The sequence below is a fragment of the Vanessa tameamea genome, chromosome 5 (genome assembly GCF_037043105.1).
Source record: "Vanessa tameamea isolate UH-Manoa-2023 chromosome 5, ilVanTame1 primary haplotype, whole genome shotgun sequence".
NCBI lineage: Eukaryota > Metazoa > Arthropoda > Insecta > Lepidoptera > Nymphalidae > Vanessa > Vanessa tameamea.
Window position 1 is genome coordinate 5,962,108 of NC_087313.1, and position 25,217 is coordinate 5,987,324.

Consider the following 25,217-nt stretch of genomic DNA (forward strand, 5'->3'; position numbering starts at 1 on the left):
AATTTCACGACATCGCTACAGAATTCCAAATCCCATCCATGCCACCTCGATGTCGGAAATCCACAATGGTGCGGTTTTTAACGCATTTTTGCCTCACTCAATCACTCCATGGAACCAGCTTTAACCAGCTGTTATTACGAAACAAGACGACTTGAGAACCTTCAAGACAAGGGCTCCGCATTTATTAAAGGTCAACAACGCACCTGCAAATTTTCGTGTCTTGCAGATGTGTGGCGGTGGTAGTCAATTTTCATCAGATAAACCAAGTGCTCGTTTGGTGGCAAACGAGCACTTGGTTTGCCATGAAAAAAATATTAGTGCGCCTTCTTTCAGAACAGCATAGACCATGTTCCTCGCTAAAGGTTCATTCATCCTTGTTTTCCAGGCAGATTAAAACGAGATCCAGTATAACATTTTTAGTTTCATCTTTATCCGTTTTTTTTGCTTAACAATACACAACAGTACCGTAATATCTGGTTTACTAAATAATACAAAATTCGGGCCTTCAAATTTCTATTAATTTATTTATGTTACTAAAGATTTACAATTTATATAAATTGTATTGTATGGACTCAGATAATCAAAACAAGTAATATTAAACTTATTTTTAAAAATTTTTATCCATTTACAAATCGGTAAAATTATAAACATTTGTAAAAATATTAACTTATCAAATTTTTTAAGTAACTGTATATATGGCTTTTCTTGATATAAAAAAATAGTTCTTCACATAGAAACATTAAGCCAGGGTCTCACATTCGGTAACAACCAATGAAGATGTGGTGTCAACCATAAATTTACTAGAAATAAAGAGTATTTTAAAATGTAATGTAAGCTGTTAAAATTAACTATAGTGAGCAGAAATTACGAAGCTATGTATCAATCATTTAATTAGATGAATATTTGGACTAACGTGAAGTATTCACCTAATGCTACACAAGTATACCTGCATAATATAATTACTACATTATCTATGAATGCTTCATTCAACTTCATTTGTACTCGCTTCGTTTACGTCGTGTTATTGAAAATTTCAGAAATGTTATTAGATTGGACGGATCGTCGATTTTTACAAAAAAGACCTTGTGTTATATAAAGTGAAGTGAATCAATGTGTTTTGTTAGGTTTTGTAAATAGTTTTGTTATTAATGTTATGTGATTGATATAACGAATCGGTGGTTCGCAAGATGGACGAAATGTCTAAGGGCATGTCACAAGCAGGAAGCATCTCTTCAACTGACAAAAATCAGGAGAATGATGGTAATATTTCCATAACCATATATTTTTACAGGTGTTTAATATAACTACCACAATTTAACGAACTCATTTATTGTTAAAAAAAGAAATCAACCTGTGGTCAAAGTGTGATTAAATTTGTGCTTTCTGCTACTATATGTCAAGATTTAAAATTTCTATTAAACGGTAGAAATGAGAGATTAAATATTTTTGTTTTTTAGGTATTATAATAATAAAACATTCTTTTAATACCTTTGTTTTCTAGTGATGATTAAAATTCTTATATTTATTTATTTGGAGTTATATAATATTTGTATATATCCAATTTATTATAATTTTATGCAATATATCAATGAGACATTGTTAGAAAACTAAATTTTCAAAATAAAAACATTCCTTTGCGAATCGTTTCTAATTAATAATTGTTACCTATTTAAATATATTCATATCTTCATTTTTGAAGGTGCAATAACATAAGACATTAACAGTTTTATTAAAAACTTGTTTGGATTTTTCAAATTATTTGTGATGTTGTCATTACTCTGGTATAGTTACATAAATAAAAAGCATTTAAAAACTGGCTATTTATTTCATCTAATTAAAATAAAAAAAAATAGCCTTATTTTTAAATATTTCAATGTGAAATTAACATAAATATCATTTTAATACATACAATATGTATTTACGTATATTTGAAAACTTCTATTTGAAATATTTAGTTTGATAATTGTTTATTTCTTTATAATTTATTTATGTCAACATGGGCTCAAAGTGTACAACTTTGTATCATCTTATTTTTGTCGAGACTGCATTCTTATTATTTGAATTCTTATCCTAATACCTTACAATGTGGTGTTTTAAAATGTATAAAAAAAAAATTGTGACTTGAAATGTCTCATTGGGCATAAACCAGAATCCTTTACTTGTTGGCTTATTCCACCTAGTTATTATATATTAAGATACAGAAATAAACATTCTTAAAGAAATCAGAGATTATTAAAAAGTAATATATGCATCAATAAAATATAAATTATACCCTTAGTTATTATAGTTTATTAAAAATAATAATCATATCATTATCAGTTTCGATGTGAATAAAAGTAGCAAAAGATGGTGCTGAACTGCTTTACAGTTTGCAAACTTACAATTTGTATGTGTGTAATGTAATATTTATTTTGAAACCTATGCGGATAGAGAATTTATATAGAACTTTTATTTTATAGTATTAAGAAAATCTCTTTGAATTCAATGGCTCTTTCTATTCTCATACCATGTTATAAAAACAATCTGACCATTATGTATAATTATCATTATTATATTACCTTGTTGCATTGAAAAAGAGAGGAGATAAATGTTCTGTTTATATCCTATAGTTTACCGACAACAATCCAATAAACAAAACAACAACTAAAAGAATGAGAGCATTGCATTTTCAATCAGTTTTGAACAATTTTTTTCAGTCTAGTTTCAAGTTTTGGTTCATCAAGAAATTAGTTTAAAATCATTAGAACATTATATCAAACAGACCGACCAAGACAGCAGGTTAATGCAATAAAAAATTGATAGAGTTTGTCATTAAAAAAATATTGTGGTGGATTATCTGGGTATGAGTAAGTAATAGTCAGGGAGTAATGGAAGTAGATCCCATATAATACTATTGTTCTTCAGTCACTTCAAATTCTATCTAGTCATTTTACATTACGTTTCCATCATGCATCGAATAGTAACTCACATTATCATACAGAAAGTGATCAAAATATAAATAAGACAGTGAATTAAAAGAAAAGAATACCATATTTGTATTTTAAACACAATGTTTTGTTTGTGCAACAGAATTTGCTCCCATTTTCTAATACTATTAAAACTATACATAGAAGAATATTGTAAAGGTTATTTATTTATTATTTGAAATGTTTTCTTGCTATTTTACTGTTATTTTGTATGAAGTTCATTGTTTTTTAATTTTTACCACAATTTGAGTTATTTTATAAGCCACATAAAAGCTCAGCCACACATAAGCCAATATAAAAAAAAACCTTTAATTATTATGGTATTGATCCTACACTATTGTTAATATTTTAGCATTTTGACTAACTACAATTATAAGTATGACTAAATAATCAATTTTGCCTTGGGAAAAAACAAATGTCCAAGAAATATTTTTTACAGACCTCTGATGAAAAATAACTTAAAGTAACTCATATACAAAAACTAAGTAAATGGAATACTAAGACATGTTGCTGTAACATAGTCATTTAGTTTTTAATTTTGTTATTAAATCAGTTATTTAAGACGTATACATGATTTTCTACTTTTGTAAAATTTAATTCATTCTCTTTGTGTAAATACCAACTTTACTACTGAGTCCACCAAGATTTGAAGTGGTATCATGAGTGTGTTTCGACACATGTTTGTCAAATCTTCTGATAAATTAAAGATAAATTCACCTGGAAAACAAGATGTACTATATATTTATAAAATATACTGTTTATCATTATATCAAGATCATAATATATTTAACATAGTAGATGGAAAGTAATCAATTGTTGACTGATGAATAGTTCTCGTGTTTTAATATAAACTATATTTGTATTTTATACACAGTGTGATGCTTGTTTGTACTACATTATCCAATTTTATGTGTATACATTGGATGTGGTTGAGCAGCTTCAAGTCTATAAAAATTGATTGTTATTACATACATTTTTAACCATATTTTTTAAACATCTAAGCTGTTATTATAAACTCTCTTCAATAATCATAAAGTAAAAAAAGTATTATAAAGAATGAATTGGGGATTCTTTTTATATTTTATTGTGATAATGTATGAAGATACAACTCTTCTCTGCAATTGCTTCAAACTAAAATTGGTATGCTAATTAATAATAATATTTTACAGATAAAATACAAAAAAATACATCTAATATCCTGCTTCAAGACGATACTATAAAAATATTTTGCTTGTGTGGTTCAAGGAGGTCAATGTTATTGTTTATTGTTCTTTTACTTTATTTCTCGACCCTAAACAATCCTTATTTTGTATTAATATTCAACTGTGACTGATAATGTGATTCTATCTTTTGGCTTTAGTTGGTTGTACATATTCAGTTACATTGTATTTATGCAGTGACAATATTGGTCCGGCGAAAGTTGTTTCGTATATCAACGCCTGACATTTTGGGGCTTTCAGACACCTTTCATATATGATGATTGATACGCACAGCTTTTACAGATGGCGTAAAGCGTGGTTTGCGGCACGCATGCCAACCATGCTAGCGTTGGTAGAGCAACTGCGGTCATATCTCGGTGGAGGCTGTGAGTTCGCATGCATGAGTTGCATGTCGATTGCACCAAACCACCCATACAAAATCATAACGTTTACCTCATTTAATCGATTCTCTGTTTGTGGGCTTACTTCTGAGTACCTGTTACATTGCTTTAGGTTTTTACACCTATCTTCACAAAGTATTCCGAGTGGAGCTGAAGGTCATTGTTATTCATATCAATCTTGATGAGACAAGCTAGTGACCTAGAAGTTGTAGTTTTGTTGTGATAATATGTAAATTAGTTTCCTCTAGCTTTTTATTTATTTGTTTACTAATAATACGTTTCTGTTTTTTATACGTGCCTAACATTGTTTTTTTAATAACGAATGTTTAAGTAACCATTATATTATGGGTTAGTCGTTTAAATTAAAACATGGGACGGTAGTTTTGGTACATTTATAATATTACAAATATAATTTATATACATTACTAGCTTATATTATACTAGCGACGTCGTCGTCGCTGCAAACAAAACGCTAACAACACACGACAAAACATTTTTTATTTATTTAAATGACTATTACATTATTAGAAATACCTTAAAATGATCGCTAGTGTTTCAACAAAGAAATACCGAAACTCGTCGAAGAAGTATGAATTTATTTGTATAGATAAAGCTATGTTCACTAATTATTCCCCAATGAAAATGAGAAATTTGTAACAAAAGTTGTAGGTTTATAAAGTGCTTGGAGAAGTTTCATCTAATACAATATTATGCCAAAAGAGCCGGGTGTTCCCTTTGCGGCGTACGCGTGAGTCAGCGACCCTGAACCGTTTATGTGACGCGGGAACACGTCCCGAAAGGTCGACAAACATTTATTTATGTTAGATTTTACAAAAGAAAGTATTATAACACTTTTTTTTTATTAGGGAAACATTCAAGGTAACAAAAAAGTGTTATTACAAAAAAATACTTTAAAATATTTCAATTTACTTCGTGTCCGACCACGCAGATTGTAAGGTTCCGTTATGGTAAAAATAAGATATAATAATATTGGTTGAGTATATAAAAATTGCTGAAATATTTTTATTTGGATTGATGGAGAGGAATAGGAAACTTAATTTAGAGGTTTCTTTCCAAAGTGGTAACTAAAAATGGACAAACATGTCTCAACGACGACTTTAAGACGTTTACGTCGTTGAACGTAAATAACTTAACTAGCCATAATAATAATGAACATAGAAATCTAAAAAAAGCTTATAACTAGAGCTACGAACTTGTACAGTCACTATACACTGCATATATATAATTATATATATATATATATATATATTATTGTCTTGTTCAACGTTTGACACCAATATACTTGAGTGCTCTTTGACAAACATCGATACTGGTATAGTTTTTCTACTTTAAGTTGTAAAGCGAATAATAATCGACGTAGCAATTGTTATTGTAAACAAAAATATAATGTAATGTATACATTTATGTATGTATACGAATTGTTATTTAAATTTTAAATTCAATGTTAAAGGATCAAAGAAGTTACGGTACCTGGTTCTTTTCATTGTTATTTGTCGTAATCAGATAAATTGTGTTTATGTCTCACGACTTCCTCGAGCAAAATACTAAAATATATCCTTCTTTGGAATTTGAAGCGAAACTGTTCTATATTTAGATCAGCATTTGGACCGTCAGATCCTGCGGATGACGTTCACATTTGCGTCACCGGCGTAGACCTTCATTATTTTCGTAAATATTAAAATACATTTTTGAATAGATAATAATTAAACAGATTTATGACAAAAAATATCATTGGCAATATATGAAAAATGTCGTAGTAAATGTTTGTGATAAAATTGACAGGTTTCCTACACGAGAAGTAATTCTTAAATTTACCTATATGTATATTTGTATTTTCATAATATAAATTAGGATCTAAAAAAAATAAAATTAATATGTAATTGTAGTACATACAAATAATGACAATAATAAAAGAGTATGTGTTAATGGTAGAGTAATGATTTAATCGTTTCTAAAAATAGGCCTCTATTAAATATTCAAAATGTCTACCGTCTAACCGATAACTTCCGGTCATATTTAGGTAACCTGCAAGCCATGATGCCATATCGACTGTTTCCAGGCTCGACAACGCCGTGTGTATACGTGAGCGAATCGTGCATCGAGTGCGAACGAGTACGCGCAGCGTGCGAGAGACTGGGTGCGCTGGCTACGGTGCGAGGGCCCGAGTCCCTGCCTCCACCGCAGCAGCAGCCGGCGCCTCCCTCCTATCTAGTGACCGCACCATTTGAGGGAGAACTCTTCGATGCAGCACATAAAGCTAAATATAGGTAAGATCGGCGTTGTGTCAATCGGTATGCAATTATTCCTAACATATTAAAATATTTTAAACAATATAAAACTATTAAAAACGCCTTTCGAAGGCGATGTATTAATATTAAGAATATAATATGATAATGGTGTCGAACGTGCAGCAGCAGGTATAGTTATGAAAAATATAATTGTAATTTACAATTAAACTTATGTAATTGAATAAAATTCAAGCTAGTCAGTTAATGTGTGAGTTACGGTTTTTATATTGGGCCATTAACATTTTGACGACTACGCTAAAACTGATCGTTATTTGCAATTAAAAAACATTGGCACACCGCGCAGCGGCTAACGATCTCCACTAAAGCTTTCATGCGCGTTATTATTTTCTAACATAGAGAGATTTGTTAATTTACCTATGGTACTTCAAGTATTTTATTTGAATATTTGTATATATAATATATTGTATATATAAAATTCTCAAGGTTTTCGCTTAAATACAAAAGTTAATTTTCATATTTAATCATTTCAGAATATTAAACAAAGCTAAGGCCAAGATTGCCAGTTTTAAACTTAGACAGATGAAAAGATAAAACAACGACAAAGATATATTTATAAAATTCACATTAAAATATTCAATGTTAATTTAACTTCAAAAAATTCTTTATCATATCGGACTGACCTGCATTTTTCTTTTTTAATAACTATATTTTCGTCTACAATAAAATTATATGTTGGGTTTGGCTGTAGATATGAATACAGTTTCAGAAATTGGCATCAATATATACTCGTTTCCGTTTAACTGTCCAACTTCGGCTTCCGCTGGTAATCGTGACAATATATTTTGGCACTTCTTAACGTCGACTAATCATCGTACTACCTACTACTATATTATCATACTAATATTTTAAATGGAAGTGTTTTAATCATGTTAAAGTATTAATCGACGAATGCTCGATATGTTTCGGTAGCAGTGGACGCGTATATCACGTTCACGATCATTTTTTAATTATTAGTACCCGGTCAAAATAAAACAAGACTCTTTTCTGTAAATGTTTCTCCTTCAATGTAATCGTTGTATTTAGACCATTGTTCTACACGTGCAAAGCCGGGACGGGTAGCTAGTACATAACAAAATGATTGCTGTCTATAATATAATCAGATACTCAAATAAAATAGATAAAATAGAAATGACGCGTCGGATGTGCGCTACGATATCCGCTTTGTTCTTGTGGTAAATGTAAACGTAGAAATCCTTATAAGATATTTGTTTTTTAAGCAATTGTATATTATGTCGATGTACTTTACATATTATGTATATTTGAAGTGTCATTCTCACATACTATAAAATTCGAAAACTCAAACACACACCCGTCTCTGTATCACCTGACTGCACCGAAATGATTATTGGTTTAGATTCAGTTGATACTGAGATAACCTTTACTATATTTACCTTTAATAGATTTTGAAATGAACAGCATAAAAATCCAACATATTTTTAATATCACTTGCTGCGACCTCTACACGAACAGAATAGTGTGACTTAACGAATTATTACTATTGCTCAAGGACTTTAAAACTCTCGATAACTATTTTAATCTACGGGCAATTGAAATCAATCATGCTACAGTTATATAGAATTCCAATAACGTTCTAATGTCTATATTATTCAAACTTTTCTTCATTTTTTATCGTTAATATGAGTTTTACCATGTTTTCCGTCTATTAAAGTATTAACCGAACTGCGGCTTTATCCGCTCGTAATTTTTGAAACACAAACTTTTAGCCCCCGTTTTAAACCCTTAGGGGTGGAGTTTCGTAAAATCCATCCTTAGCGGATGTCTACACCCTATAATTAACCAATCTGCCAAATTTCAAGTTTGTAGGTGTTATAGTTTCTGAGATTTCGTGATTAATTAGTGAGTGGTATTTCGCTTTTATACATATATATAGATATATACATTTTAGCTATTTTTTTTGATAGACTAGTGAAATTACTTGTTTCTACAATAACAAAGAATAAGCCGATCAGGAACCGCGACCGCCATCAGCCCACTAACCGTGAGACGTGATATATCGTAAATTTAACTCTGGCGTAAATCAAAACGGCCGTATTTACTTTATTTCACGCATCGCAGAGGATGCTTTCATTGTTACAGTGTATAAACGGATACCAATTGATGAGATTAATTGTTTATTGTTTTATCGGCCGCCGTCGCGCCGCATGTTTGCTTGGCGAAATTTAATTTTGGATATCTACTTATTACTATTACCGGGAACGAAACTGACTCACGGTTTATTACATTTTGACAATACCATGAAATTTTTGATCCCAAAATAATATTTCAATGTAAAAATAGATCATTATGAATTAATGTGACCGTGACTTCAGTCGCGTGGACGTGGGTATTGAGGTTGTTTTTTTGTTTATTTCCTATAACGTTTTTCTTTTCAAGGACAATGATGATCAATACTATATGTTCGATTCCCGGCCGAGTCGATGTAGAAAAAAGTTCATTAGTTTTCTATATTGTCTTGGGTCTGGGTGTATGTGGTACCGTCGTTACTTCTGATTTTCCATAACACAAGTACTTTAGCTACTTACATTGGGATCAGAGTAATGTATGTGATGTTGTCCAATATTTAATATTTATTTATAAATTATTTATCACAGTCTCTTGTTTTATGTTATTTTTTAAATCATTCCGCAACCGTTGAGTACGGAGACAATATATTCTTACATCGAACGTTCGCCTCTAATGTAACTATTACGGTGTTCTCACTTCCTCGTGTTTATATTCATCCACCACTATATAGCATCGTCATCCACAAACCCGCAGTGGAGTAACGCAGTGGAATAAGTTCTCAACGTTCACCTTCTTTTAGCTTGAATAGGTAAAAATGTGCACCAGGCCTAGATTTTGGCAAAATTGCCTCAAGTGAATATCAGTGGTATTTAATTTTATTATAATATTTCGATTACCTCTTTACTCTAATTGCTTTTCTGTTAAGAAATTCTCTGTAACAGCCCAGAGTATGGAAGTAGCCAGTGCTTAAGTACTCCCGTGCCGCGGACGTAAATAATGGAAAGTCGTTGGTCCTTTTTCGGATTATGAATATGAGAGTTTTAGTGCTATTTTTTAAATTATATAAAGCTTGTATTACAAAAAATAGGAACTTATTAAAATTTCACATTAATTCTTAAATAAATTCTATCTTGCTTGAGTTTTATTACGTCTATTTAAAATCACAAGTTCGGGTGCCTCTATTATGCATTGTACTTTTTAAACCTCCACCAATATTCAAAGGTGACGTAAGTGTTATTTATATAAAGACCAGAAATGAACATTTTATTTGACACTATGTTTTGTTAACGCATTATCGAAATTGCGAAATTCATTAAAATGATTTGTGTGTCGTAATACTAAGTTTAGTTTATTATTTTAGCTTTGGTAAGCTAATGATAACAACCTCGTGTTGGTATTAACTTAAAGCGGATTGAATCGGTCCATAAAATTAAACATTCAACGTGACTGTTGGCGCCACGACATGCAAGAACAATTTAATAGTCAACCTCACCCTGAATATTATGCCGGGGTTATTACACGCTCACAGAACCTTCCACTAATAAAAAATGGTAATCTTGTGAGTGTAATTCACGGAACGATGTAAATAAAGGTGCGGGTAGGTGTAAGCGAGCTGCGACGACGCTCGGCGTAGCGCGAGGGTCGCCCTTGCGGCCGCGCGACGCTCCTTGCTATTTTCGGCCTTACATTCCTCGCGGCTGTTTTTCAATCTAACGTGAAACGCATAACGCGCGTGCCGCTTGCGCTTTGTTGCGGTATAAATTTACACAGTTAGTTTTGTTGTCGTGATCATTTTGGAAAACTATATCAGTGCAAGCAATGTTTGCGTAGTATGTATGGTGTGAATGATAAATATATACATTCGCAATGATACACCTCAGTGCCAATGAATGTAACCGATGTGTCACCAGTGTGTGGAACCCACGCCGGACTAGTATCTGATTGTATTAGTATTGAAGTGTCAATAATTTAATCGTACACTTAAAATGGGACCGACGCGGTTGCCATCGACACCAGAAGAAGAAGAACCACCTCAGCATCTTTTATCTGAACCTAAAACACCAGATAATATATATTTGCAATATGAAATGTAAGCATGGCAACCGGGAAATTCTTCTCGATTGGTCCTTAAAAGAATGTACTGATAGAACGATATTAATAAATATTGACTTCAAATAACATTTTGTTCGGTCTGTTACTATTAAATACCATAAAAGTTTAAAAGTATTTTATATATTAATCTAATTTTGAAAATTGTAAATTAAGTGCTTAAAATAAAAGCACCGACAAAGGAATAATTAAATTTTATGTTATCCTGATATGAAAATAAATTTTCAACACGCATGTTTTTATATATTTTTATACCGTTTCATAATTCGATAAACATATGAGATACAGCGCCATCGTTGGTTATTGTTTTAATTTAACATTAAGTACATCAAAAGTCCAAGTCATATATTTGAATATAATTATAAGTTTTAAATATAATTCCAATTGATTATAGCGCAGTTTGTAAAATGTTGATCCTTTATTTTCAACTAGCTTTAGCAGCCGTTTTTGCGTGATCCATTAACTAACATCCTCATTTACGAACCCTTATATTCATAAAATTAGTAGGATAACTTATTCAAATAAATTAATAAAATTAATCAATTGGGGAACTCTATAGCTTAGTTTTTCACGTTCCCGTTTATTACTATTATGCTCATCTAACATAATAATAAACTCAATAGTTAACCCAATTTAAACTCGACGATTGCTTACACTACAGAGTCCGTGGAATCGGAATTTAACTCGTCAGTACTATTTCTATCGTTCATAGCCCAACGCTAGTATCCTGTCCGTGACGTTGTAATGCGTGCAACGCGTCGCTTGCGCGTCACGAGACGCCAGTATGTCGCTCGCAATAACATTAACAATTTCAACAATCTTGTCTCCTCGGTTCTTATGAGTTAACCCGCGGGTCTCCGCACTAGCTTAATCAGCCTAGGCCTGGCCCTTTACAGGGTACAGAAGGCATAATTATTAGAGCTTTGACCCCTGTAGTCATGTATGCCTCAATCATGTCGCTTTCCTTATAAGCTTATTTTTCGACTCGTAAGATTCCAGACATTCCAAGCTTAATCGCGAAGCTTTATGGGTCTCAAAATATTGTGCTCGTATTTTTTTCTCTCACCTTCTGGCACAGCGCGACTCCTTCGGCTCTACCCCTAGGCCGTCTAATATACTGCAAAATGAAATGCAAAAAGTAGAGTTTGGGGGGCTAGAGCTGGCTCGTTGATCTTAATTTGAAAATCCCTTAAACATATTAGATTTAAAAGTTTCGCATTTAATTTTTGTTTAACAGAATTAAAGTAACGCTTATTATACAGAAATACTACTTAAAAATATATACGTTTAGACTGATAATATATTGTGTTATATTCGGAAAAAGAGCACATAAACAATTTATAATAGATACTTAATAAGAATCTACATCACATTATGTCATTGAAATGTTTTCTTACATTTCAACAAAAAATAATTATATTATTATGTAATACTTTAGTATTGCACTAGCTGAACCTAAACTTGCGAAATTTATAAAACTCTACCTATAGCACACAAACCGATTTACCCCCTCGAGAGGTGAATTAAAAAAGTAGCCTATGTCCTTTTCTGGGACTCAAACTAGCTCCATACTAAATTTCATCTAAATCGGTTCAGCGGTCTAAGCGTGAAGTGGTAACAGAGTTTCTTTTGCAGTCTTAATATTAAAATATATTTTGTGATTGTAATAGTTACAATAAATTCCTCAATTTCAATTTACAGCTGCATGTATATGGTGATTGGATAGTAAGTTATAAAGTGATTCCTACGTGAGATGTTTCACCGATATGTACCTACCACATGTAGCAACGAATATTGTTATGTTAATGGAAGTTATTTATTTGCCTTATGTTTCATTCTTCCGGTTATAATGATAGTCGGAAATCCTCATTTCAAACAAATAAATGTTTAACATGTGTTTATGTTATTAATATGTAACGGTATCTATTCTGGAATTCAATCACAATACTGGTCACAAGTGGTTCTCTGTAATCGACCGAGGATGATTAATGTGAACGAATTTATGAAAACGTTTTAGTCTGCACATTCTGTATGACTTATTGCTTTTATTGATGTACATAATTATGATTGAATCGTAGCTACAGATGTGATCAAATAACTATATAAATGTTTATGCACTTTTATTATTATTTATTGCCTTATATTTTGGTCCTTTCATACGTTTAATTATTTTAAATTTTAAACCGTTTTCATCAAATCTTTAAATATAACTTATTATTAGTAGAGTTTTATAAATATTTACCTTGTTTTTGAAATATTTTTTCTTTGAGGGATGAGTTTTTTCTAGAATAGAAACATTGAAATTATACATAATTTAGCTTTTGAAAAGTTAATTTCATTTAGCTCATCAAGATTGGTAAAAATAATGGTTGTAAACCCTTACTTTTAAGTATTCTTATATGGAATTTAAGTTTTCGTTATTGACGTCAGGGTGCTGGGGCCCACAGCAGTGCTGCAGCTGGCGGAGCGCGAGGAGCCGCCGCCAGCGAACGCACGACCTCTGTACTCGCTGGCGATGCGCGGCGCAGTCATATGCTTCTCAGGATTCCGAAAAAAGGATGAGCTCGTACGTGTTTTACGTGAATAAAGATTAAATAAAAAAATATATATTCTATTAGGCGAGTAAAGCTGAATAAACAACTATGACATTGAGTTGACGCGGTATCCAATGATACCGCGTCAACTGTTTCGTCGACATATTTAGTAACTAATGGTATTCGTTATAGTTTCGCAAAAAATACGTTTTATTATCGGAACTTTCTGAGTAAAATTATATAATGATACTTATAAGTAAGTAAGTATAATACTGTTGTAAAGATCTAAGGATATAATGGTCAAGACTTGTCTGTAGTGCATAATACAGCAGAAGTATAAGCAAATCGCATGGAATATGTAATTCTAAGGTTTATTTATCTTTACTCCTTCTTCGATTGGAATAGTAAATCGACCAGATTCTAAGTATGATCTGTAAACCTTATATTATATGTCTATATCTCCTATTGCCAGTCTATCAATCAATTAAGACTATAATAGCTGTTGTTTATTATTTTTAACTATAATATTTGATTTGATCCACCGACAGACGTACCTGATAACACTGATCCACTATATGGGTGGGTCGATCCGTAAAGACATGTCGAGTAAAGTGACGCATCTGATCGCGGCGGCGGCCACGGGTGACAAGTACCGATACGCATCGGGCTTCGGCCTGCCGGTGCAGGCGCGCTCCTGGGTCGACGCCTGCTGGGAGCGTCGGGACGACCCCGCGTGCCTTGCGACTGACGATGCTATGATTGTAAGTATTGCACACAAAGTATATTTTCAAAAATTAGCTCGAATAAGATTACGCACCACTTTGTTTTATACAGTGTCGATGCGTGAGACGTTTTTATGTAAATGAATTAAAGCTAAACTATACCTATATACTGTACTATACATACTATATATACTATAATACTACATTTAATGCATTCAATATAAATGCATGTATCATATAAAACGTTGGGGACTTGTTTTATTTCTATAACAAATAGATGCGGGTAGACACGAATAACAGAGATAAAATCTATGGTGTCATTCGGTGTGATTGACAAACCGAAGGTCATCACACAATAGAGATAGTTTTTACCTGATGAATTAAAAAAAATCCAAGTTTCATTTAAACAATCAATTTAGAAAAATATTTTTTTTCCATCTATTAATTATAGTAACTAAATGTAGTTGACTATGTTAGCTAAATTGTATACTATATGTTAAAAAAAATGTTCCGGTGTATTTTTTAGTTTCCAGTATATTTTAATTGAATTGCTGTTTCCTGTTGTTTTTAATCTACTAATATCATAAATGGAATATTATTTAATTGTTTTCATTTTTTCTGATTCACGAGTAATGTTTTAGATAAAATTATTGTAGTCAGGACGAATATAACTATACATTACATAACATTATTGAGGTATTACAATACGTGCAAATAAACGATTGAAAAAAAATGTTGGCCGTATAGTATATGACATTAATAGGTCAAGTCCATAATGCACGGTTGGTGCATGATTTCATACTGGATACATTAGAAGGGTCTTGAATGTCATAATTCAATAAATAGATATTAGAAACATCCTTATTTTTTACCCGTTTGAAATAGAGATGGGTTAGTAAGACATAGTTTAAAATTAAATTTTGTTCTTACAGAAGGAGCACAAGTTGAAGGTGTTCGCGGGGGCGCGCGTGTGCTTCGTCGGGTTCCCGGAGGACGAGACGCAGCACATGGCGGAGGTGCTCGCCAGCAACGGCGGCGCCACTTGCGCGCTGGATGACGCCGACTGCACGCACGTCGTGAGTACACGCTGCACTACTACGACACCTTTACAAACACATTTAACATACAAATTGAATAAAATACGGCTAGTATTTTTACCCTTCAGTGGTTTCAGATCTGGTAATAAATTGGTCGTTGATAATTTAAAATTTCACCCATCATTGTGCTCTGGTTATGGATTTATTTCAATAAAAGCGTTATTGGTTTTACTTATTTACGTATATTTAATCGATATAATAAAATATTATTGTAAATCATATATTCATTACAAATAAATTTAAAAGATAATTTATTAATATAACTGTTCGTTTCTATACGTTCCTAGATCTTATTAAAAAAAAGATATCATTTTATTATATAGCATAATTAATTTCTAGGTTCAATATAGGCGACCATTAACGTACTCTAAGTAATATATAGAAATAGTGATGAACGAAGCCACCAATACTCTATACACTAATGATTTTGTTCTTACGAATGCAATCGCAGAGCGTTTACCTCCAAATTCTTAACATGCCAATTTATTTATACACTATAAGGCACATTAGACACTAATTTTAGCATTATGAAATCAGCATGCACGTAGTACCGTTGGAAACACGAATACTATTAGTTTATGATTAGTTACACTGTAGACACTCCGATTACGAGAAGTGGTAGTTACCTTGTAATTTTATGCTTTCTATTCTTCTTACATCAGCACAGTATTGAGGCAATATCTCAAATGTCAATTGTTTGTCAAAACAATTGGCGTGAGCCAGGAACGATTTTATTAACAAAATAACACGTTAACGTGAGATACAGACGTTGAAGAGCGATTCAGTTCAATATAATTATTCACTGTGATCGTACAAATACCTATCAATGATACAATGGGGCAAAGCAGTAGTACCACGAGTAGGCACTTCCTTCCCGCACGGCGCGAAGTCAACCCATTGTCTGTTTAAATGTTGTCTTCCATTAGTTGTTGCAACAGGGGGCTTCTGTCACCGCCTTACTTCTAACGATCCAATAGCTACCTCAATTCAAAGCTTATTTATAATTACATACATTTCACTCATAACATTAGTGTACGGTATTGCACCGTTTGTATACATTTGTCACTTCACAGTTACTGTTTGAAATTTTCATTTGCTTTCTGTTCATCTAATAACCTTGAATTTTGCTTTGATGAATGCTTGTGGGTAATCCTTGTACATTTAACTCTAAACCCACAATCATAATCTTATTTAGACTATGAAATTTAAATAAACGCTATGATTAAACGTTCGCAGCGAAATGAAGTTTATACTTTTTTTAATACTTTTAATCGATTTAGAATTACTCGCTTATCTGTGTCTAACTTTTTCTATCACAATAGTAATAAAATCGTTGTGCATGTTTGTATTTGGAATGGCTTCATTACATCATTGCGTGGTGTGTTTCACACATGTTTCAGGTAATGGCCAATGGGGAGACTTTCGGTCGTTCGCTTATCCTATCACCCCATCTCAACACTCCCAATACTTCAACCAAACCCCTCCGATCTACACCGAATCGATCCCAAACCACTCCCAAGAGCTCTCTCTACCGTAGGCTATCGGCTCGCCTTTCGGGCCGTCGCGCTAGTCCAAACAAACAAACCAACCAAACAAACGATGAAACACTACAAGATGACAGAGAAGAATGCTTGAAATTAGCAAGGGACAGTATTAGAAATAGATTAAGCAATGATAAAGAAAAGTCTCAGTCTGAAGATATCAGTATTATTAATATAGGCAAATCATTTATAGACGATATGTGTTCCGATGTTTATGACACAAGTAACTCATCTAATGCTGAAACGCGGAAATATAAAGATAGCAATAAAGAAAACAAATATCTGTCGCAAATTATTCACGGTGGAGGCAGAAACAATAGTAAAGAAAAGCGAGAAGTCTTTAGAAATAAGTCTTTGAATGTATTTAATATAGTCGATTGTTTGGCGGAGGCGGGATCTCTGCATTCTTCTCTAACGAAGAGCTTATGTGAATTAGACCCAAAAGATGATCCTGGTTTTCTGTTGCCCGTTTCAGCGGTAAACAAAGATTTACAACATTCTAATACTACAATATCTTCTGGTAAAAAAAGAAGTCGTAATTCTACGGAATCTAATTTTCAAATCAGTACAATAGATAGCAATAACTTATCTCCTGATAAATCAGAAGATGTTAATTGGAAGTCTATTAAGAGACTTAAAATTAAAGACTCGTTTAAATTTAAAAACAAACCTACAATTTTTAAAAGAACCAAAAAAGAATCCGTTTCTAAAACTTCGGGTGATATCACGGTTGAAGCCTTAACTCCAGAGAATGTAAAGCCTACGGACCCAGCGGGAGAATTTGTAGCTTCGACTTCCTCGCCGATTAGAGAATACGACAACACATCTATTTCGTCCATGAATATCAGTAAGCAATCCGGATTCTTCGATATATCTTTTGCATCTATTCGAAGTTCGAAAACTGTAAAATCAGCATCGAAATTGAGAAGAAGCGTTAAATCGTTTACTGCTTCATTTAGGAGCGAACGAAAAAAGAAATATGAAAAGAGAGCTGAACGCAATACAGTCCAGGTAGACGCCAATCATCTACCTTCAGAATTGAAAAATATGTCAACGCCAAAGAGAGACCTCGATGATATGAATTTCGATATATCCCCGGTCCAAGTGGACACGGTGGACAGCACCGACATGAGGACACCGGTCAGAGAAGATGGAGATGTTGACGAGTTGGACGATTCGGTAATATTTAAGACACCTCAAAGCGTTTGGCTCCGCGCCCACCGGCACTCTATATGCGGTGGGGCAGAGCGCGGCGGCCCCGCCCCCCGTCCCGCCCCCGCCCCCTCGCCGCGCCGCGCCGAGCTGCGCGCCTCGCCGCCTCCCATCCGCGACGCCCGTGCCTTGTCGCAATGCCATGGACTATCGCTACCGGTACTAACCCCATTTAATTACAGTTCAATACTAAATATTAGATTAAGCCAAATTCGAGATAGGTTCATACTTGAAAATCCTTCGCTGTTATGCTTGCATGTTACGTCGAATGTGTAGGTGCTTATAGAGCGTGCACAAGGAGGTGTGAGTTATACATATCGTTTGTATCATTATTTTACATTTAAACTGACCATACGGTTATATTGTAATTATTATAAATGTATAATCTTATTTTGTATCGGTTTAATTATCGAACCTCTATAATTCAGGTGGTAGACGAGCACAATACAGTGGTGGCACCGGAGTGCTCGCTGCGAGTCCACGTCGTCAAGGCGGAATGGTTTTGGGCTTCGGTCCAAAATGAGGAAGCGCAGGATGAAAGAGAGTACCTTTTTAAAGACGTAAGTATCAAATTCAAAGACTAAAGTGAACTGATTTCTATCCGCGAATTATGACGCTCTCAAAATATATTAATTTTGGGAGGTATGTAAAAATGGAGTGAGCCGAATGCCAAATCCGCCACAGTATTTGGAGGAGGTGTCGAGGCGGTCGTCGGTGGGCGGCGCGTGCGGCGCGGGCGCGGAGGAGGGCGCGGGCGCGGCGGGCGGCACGCCGGCGGCGCTGCAGCGGCTCCGCAAGCGCAAGCTGCGGGGCGGCGACGCGACGCTGTACAAACGCCGCTCGTCGGTGGGCGACGCCGTGCTGCTCAGCCTGTCCGGAAATTTGCTCGACTGCACTCCCTCGCCGGACGGCAAGCAGCTCCTCGAAGGTGAATTATCATACGAGGAACGATGATATCGATGGTATCGCGTCGTTGTCGTTTCGTCTTATAGTGAAGGAATGTTTTTTATATTTATAGAGTCCGAAGTACCTGATAATGTGGTGCGAAAATTGATGTCACCGCGACAGCAAGTTTTCATGGAACTACTTCAGACAGAATCGAATTATGTTGGAATATTACACACCATTGTAAATGTAAGGATGACATGTAGCTAAATCGTTATAAATATAACTTGCGTGTAGTCCTGTACTTGTAAAGTGTATTAACATTTGTAATCGTTTTGTAGATGTTTAAACAACCGCTGGAAGAAATGGCCGAAGAGGACACTAGTAATGGCAAAAATCAGGCTTTGCTCAATAATACAGAACTTAAAATTATTTTTGGCAATTTACCGCCTATTTATGAATTACACCAGTGAGTATATATATAAATTTTAATCTTATCTTTAATATAAACATCATAAAGACTTTAAAATTATAAATTTTATGTAAGTAACCTGAAAAACACGTTGCACGCGTTTCAGAATACAAGCTATATATCTTACTACTACATTACTACAAGTTAAGAGAAGTAGACGATGCAAATAATATTTCATTACATTTATATTTTTTTCAGACGGATGCTGGAAGAGCTTCACTACGCACAGGCGCATTGGAGCGAGGAGGTGAGCATCGGGCGGCTCGTGCTCAAGTACACGCCCGACATGGTGAAGGCCTACCCGCCCTTCGTTAACTTCTTCGAGAACACCAAGGAGATGCTGCAACAATGCGACCGTGAGAACCCAAGGTACGTAGTGAAGTAGAAATGTTGCTTTTTAAAAGTTTCTGACAAACATAATCAAGTTATTTGCGATTTTTCGAATACATTGAATTTTTTTTTTTTAGATTTCATGCATTCCTGAAAATTTGTCAAACGAAACCCGAATGTGGGCGACAAAGCTTGCAGGAATTGTTAATAAGACCAGTGCAGCGATTACCCAGTATAAGTCTGTTATTGGATGGTAAGTTCTTATATAACTTATATGCTTCAACAGCTATATTAAAATATTTCTTCACGATTTAATTTTATTACGAAAAATATTTAAAACAATCTTGTGAAGCATATTCCATATATATTAACTTCGAACTGATGAACGTCGCTCTCATCGCAGATATTCTGAAGCACACGCACAAGAGCAACCCCGACCACGCGGCGCTGGTGTCGGCGCTGGCCGGCCTGCGCGAGGTCATGTCGCACATCAACGAGGACAAGCGCAAGACCGAGGGGCAGCTGCAGATGTTCGACATTTACAACGACATCGACCAGTGTCCGGTGAGGAAATTCTACACATCTAAGTGTAATTTTTTTCTTTAATTCGTATCAGGACATTATGATGACACTAGTTAGAACGGCTTTTTACTATTTAAAATATCAAAGATATTGATCGATTGCAGGCCCATCTCGTCTCATCGCATAGATCGTTCGTATCCCGCTGTGAAGTGGTCGAGTTGTCGAAGGAACTCTCTGGGCGAGGAGACCATCTTGTTTTGTTTCTTTTCACGGATACGATGGAAGTATGCAAGAAAAGATCCAAGGTGAACTTTATTAATATTGCTTGTGCATATTATTTAGAATAAAATACATTTTTTTTTTCTTTATTATATTAAAATAATATAAAATAAGTCTGAATTTAGAATATCATAAAATCTACTTGTAGGCTTTCAATAGTAAAAGTCCTACAAATGGCACGGGCACGATGCGCATCGGCTCCAGCAAGCCGTACCGACACATCTCCCTCATGCCGCTCAGCACCGTCAAACGCGTCGTCGATATACGGGAAGCGGAAGGTAACTATAAAGCTTAAAAAGTTATGTTGCTTTTATGCTGTTACAATTTTAGTTCTGATTGAAGAGTAAGATTAATAATGAAGCGTACATTAATAGACGATATGTTGTCAGATTGTCACAACGTGTTCGCGCTCATGTGTCGGAGTAACCAGGAGCTGAAGGAGAAATTATACTCGTTCATGATAACCGATGAAACCGTCGACAAATCACATTTCCTACGACAGCTGTGCAGGCAGATGGCCAATACTGTCTGTAAAGCTGATGCCGTTAGTATAATCTTTAAATTGAACTCGTCATATTTACTTTGTTAATCATTGTGCATTATATGAATGGGACGAAACTTTGTCAAAATATATCCGAAATGACAATTCTCGAGGATGAAGGAGCATTAGCAAATAATTTTATGAACAGTAATTATCCCACTTATCAATAGTTGGCAAAGCCGAAAGGGTGGTGGTATTCTAGCGGATTACGTATGTACGTTCAACTGCAGGAAATTTTCTTTTTTTTTTCTATTTTTTCATAGTATAAGTGAGCGGACCGGCAAATAGGCTACCTGATGGTCATCACTGCCCATAGACATTATCGACGTAGGAAATTATAACCATTCCTTCATCGCAATGCTGCACTAACCATGGGAACTGAGCTGTTATGTCCTTTGTGTCTGTAATTACACTGGCTTATTCGCCCATCAAACCGAAACACAACATTCACCAATACTAAGTATTACTGCTTGGTAGAATATATGACCAATGTGGCGATGGTTCATACCCAACCAGACGGGCTTGCACAAAACCCTATCATAAAGTAAAATTTCCAGAATGTTACTGTTCTTTTTACTCATCAACCAAATCTTCTAACAATATTCTTATTATTAAATTAACAACCAACTTTGTTCCAAAAGCTCACGTCCCATTCGTGCTTTGATTATACCTAATTACGATTACTATAATGGGGCTATAAAATCATATTTATAGCTTATTTTATAAAAATAACAAAGCTCTGATCTATAAACGCAAAATTAAAAATTTCATATCTATAAACAGGACAAATTTCTGGCATGTCTCGAGTCGCATCAGCTCGATATCGACACCAGCGATCTTGCACTGAGTACTCTCTCTAAAGTGTCTAAGTTCGCCGCTCGCACCAGAATTAAGGTACGCAATTAAATATTTTTATACGTTAACGCAAGATTTCAATAATATATATATTATGTTAAGGCTTTTCTTTTATTTTATTTTGTAAAATTATATTAAATTCGAGTTACTCCATCGTGTTTAACGTGTATCACGAGATATGTAGTCAAACTTTTTTAATTTTAATAAGAAGTGCTATCAGCATGATTGGATTTATTGTAATTTAAGTTTGGATTTAAAGTAACAATAATAACAGTCTCGGTAAGTCGTAGTAATATATTGGTATAACATGTTCAGTAACTAAGGCATGAAAATCAATTTCGGAAATCGAAGTACCGTAATACCGTTGTATATTGCATTAAGTTTCATTTTATACGTTCAGCTTAATTTTGATTGATTTAATTTTTATTTGTCTACTTTAACACTCATTGCACAATCTTGAGACATATTTTCATATTCGTCACTCGTATATCTCTAAGTTGTCATCATAAATCGTCGAGCTCAGGATGTAGTCTCCTTATAATGTATATTTTTTAATCATCTAAAATAATATTACGTAAATAAATTCGCCTCAGTCGCGTGCCAGTTAAATTAAAGTAAAATAGATGTATGAATAAGATGTCGCAACTAGAACACGATATCTGGGTGTCGGCCGCTGTAGCGCGCTCTGTTGTAGCTGGAGGCGCTGGCGGGGCTGGGCGGCTGGCTGCGCGCCGACCCGGGCGCCGTCCTGCTAGACACATGGGTATTGCGCGCTCACTTACTCGCACAGGTCTGACGCCACACCTCGCGACACCTCGCGACACCCCGCGACACCTCGCGACACACCTCGCGCACGCTGCTCCCTGAGTCCTCGCTGTACCTGATTGTTGATCATTTTCTACTATTTGTTTAACACCATTTGAGAGCTAGCGATTTTTTTTCTTGCTTACCACCTTTAACGCATTAGTGTGAATTCTTTGATCGAGCTTTTTAAACAAAGCAGAAAATGTGACATCAATTATTTATTGGCAGGAATCAGCGTGTACGCATCCGGTATATTTCAATGCTTATTAAAACGCATCGCGTCATATCTTAAATTATTGTTTCTCACATTTCAAATTACGAAATCATTAAAATTAACGCTTTGCTAGACATCATTTGTGATTAACTGTTTGTGAGCGTGCCATACCTGAGGTTTTCGGGCTATCTATTATTTTGATATTTCATGTCATTTATGTGTTAGTACTTTAGGGATTTGGGGTCACTCACAGATTAACAAGCCGATCATATTTTTGTCATCTTCATATAAAAATATTTATAAAATATATCTAAATACTGGTCTCATAATATATATATAGTTGTAGTACTTAATGTGTATCGTTTTGATTTTATGCATTGAATAAATTTACAATGTACAATATATGAATAATATTAATATTTTAAGGTACATATATTAAAGTACATTTTCTTTTATTTTGTTTATATTTTGTGTAAATTGGCAATTTATTTGGTGTGATGTTTGCTTCAAGTACGATTAAGTACTGGTGGGTGGAATGTTACATATATTTGGTAATTATCTTTTATTAGTGTTTAGTACATTTAAATTTTTGAAAATAATTATAAATGTAATTTTCGTAGGTACTCTTTCTGATATAGTATGAAATATGTTTATCCAAAAAAGTTTTTATTTTATATTGAAATAATTGTGAAACTTTTATGCTCAAAAAATTAACAAATAAACAACAACACCTAAATCGATCTAGGAAATTTAATATAATGTATTACATTCTAAAAACCAAAGTTGAATGTTCGCAGGTCGGGCGCGCGCTCTCCTTCAATAAGACGCCCTCGAAGCTGAAGCGGGCGATGTCATCCATGATCTCACCGTTCGGCTCCACCTCCAACCTGACGCCCGCCTCGCAGCTCGCGCAGATGCGACTCGCCAGTTGTAATAATATAAACGTACGTCGCCTCCGTCGGTCGGTCGGTCGGTGCGAAGATTGAATCGTCCTAATATACTAAAGCTCGATGTCTCGCAGGAGATGGGCGCGAGCGGCGGCGGCGAGGGCGGCTCGGTGCTGGTGGCGCCGCTGTCGGTGCAGCCCACGCGCAAGGCGGGCGCGGGCGCCGCGGCCGCGCTGCGCCGCTTCTGACGCCGCTCGCAGCGCTCCGTGTGACGCGAGCCGCGGCCCGGCGACTGTCCTGCGTCGTCGAGACGCTCGTGATTTGACTTTCGAGTTCGACGACCGGCGTCGTCGTCGCTTCGCCGTCAATTCTTAATAATTCTAATGACCCAGTGCCGAGGGCGATCGGACGTAGGAAAGTGGCAAGTGAATGTAATTTATTTGTTGCGAGTACTTTTCGGGCTCGGCCCGTCGAGTGGAGCCGTTGGAATCGGAAGTGCCTTGTAGTATTGAAAGGATCGAAACGATCCGTGTGGGGTCGGAAATCGACCAATAGTATTATTTCGAATTGGAAAGTGAGAACGAAGGAGCTTCGACTGTTGAAGGCGAATTGTAAATTAGATTTATACTAATCGATGTGATGGAAATTGCGTGATCGTCGATCGCGTGATTTGTGGAATCGAGTTGTGCAACTATAAACCAAATGAAAGTCGAATAAAATTAAGTCAATAAGTTTCATATTTTTTTATAGTTGGGTCCTATCTCCACTATTGGCAGTTAAATCGTGTAGCTAGTTTTGGGATCTGTGTAATATCTTGAATTATTTAAATCGGATATTTAAAATCTTGTGTCACATAGTAATATTGATATTATTGAATAGTCTTGAGTAATATGTACATATTGTGATATTTTAATTTAATCGTGAAATAGACAGTCGTAGGCTAGATAGAGTAGTGTTGTACTGGTAACCTACCATTTCCGTCTGCTAAATATTTTAAACGTTCCTAATATTTGCCTTGTCGCTTGTGGACGTTTAATCCATCAAACATTCATTCATCCACGGACATCGGCGACCGACGGTCGCTCGTGTTCTCGCGTGCGTGTTTTCTGCTTTTTATTTTCATTAATTTTTCACGAAAAAGCTCAAAAGCTTATGACACGCACCGACTTTCATATCATGTGTACGCATGTTAATGCATTGTACAAAGTTCTATATTTATAAATATTTTAAATGATTGAAAGAATAAAGGTTTCTTTCAATCACAGGCTTTTTAATTTTAACACGACCTCATA

General features: G+C 34.7%; 1 protein-coding gene across 7 annotated transcripts; it reads left to right on the plus strand.

The window, feature by feature from the left end:
* Nucleotides 1-963: 963 nt before the first annotated feature.
* On the plus strand, nucleotides 964-25,181 carry LOC113392622 (protein ECT2). Of its 7 annotated transcripts, XM_064215022.1 has the most exons (21): nucleotides 964-1,260; nucleotides 4,469-4,551; nucleotides 6,647-6,854; nucleotides 13,461-13,596; nucleotides 14,113-14,325; nucleotides 15,219-15,362; nucleotides 16,784-18,295; nucleotides 18,565-18,696; nucleotides 18,779-19,064; nucleotides 19,155-19,270; nucleotides 19,363-19,490; nucleotides 19,692-19,862; nucleotides 19,961-20,076; nucleotides 20,227-20,387; nucleotides 20,510-20,650; nucleotides 20,773-20,902; nucleotides 21,014-21,168; nucleotides 21,949-22,059; nucleotides 22,715-22,810; nucleotides 23,836-23,982; nucleotides 24,060-25,181. In XM_064215022.1, the coding sequence occupies exons 2-21, from the start codon at nucleotides 4,497-4,499 to the stop codon at nucleotides 24,171-24,173; spliced, it is 4,272 nt and encodes a 1,423-aa protein (XP_064071092.1). In that variant the 5' UTR covers nucleotides 964-1,260; nucleotides 4,469-4,496; the 3' UTR covers nucleotides 24,174-25,181. The 7 variants fall into 7 exon arrangements, with proteins under 7 accessions (XP_064071092.1, XP_064071091.1, XP_064071093.1 ...); XM_064215021.1 differs by lacking the exon at nucleotides 4,469-4,551; XM_064215023.1 differs by lacking the exon at nucleotides 4,469-4,551 and having other exon boundaries at nucleotides 22,715-22,783.
* Nucleotides 25,182-25,217: the final 36 nt, after the last annotated feature.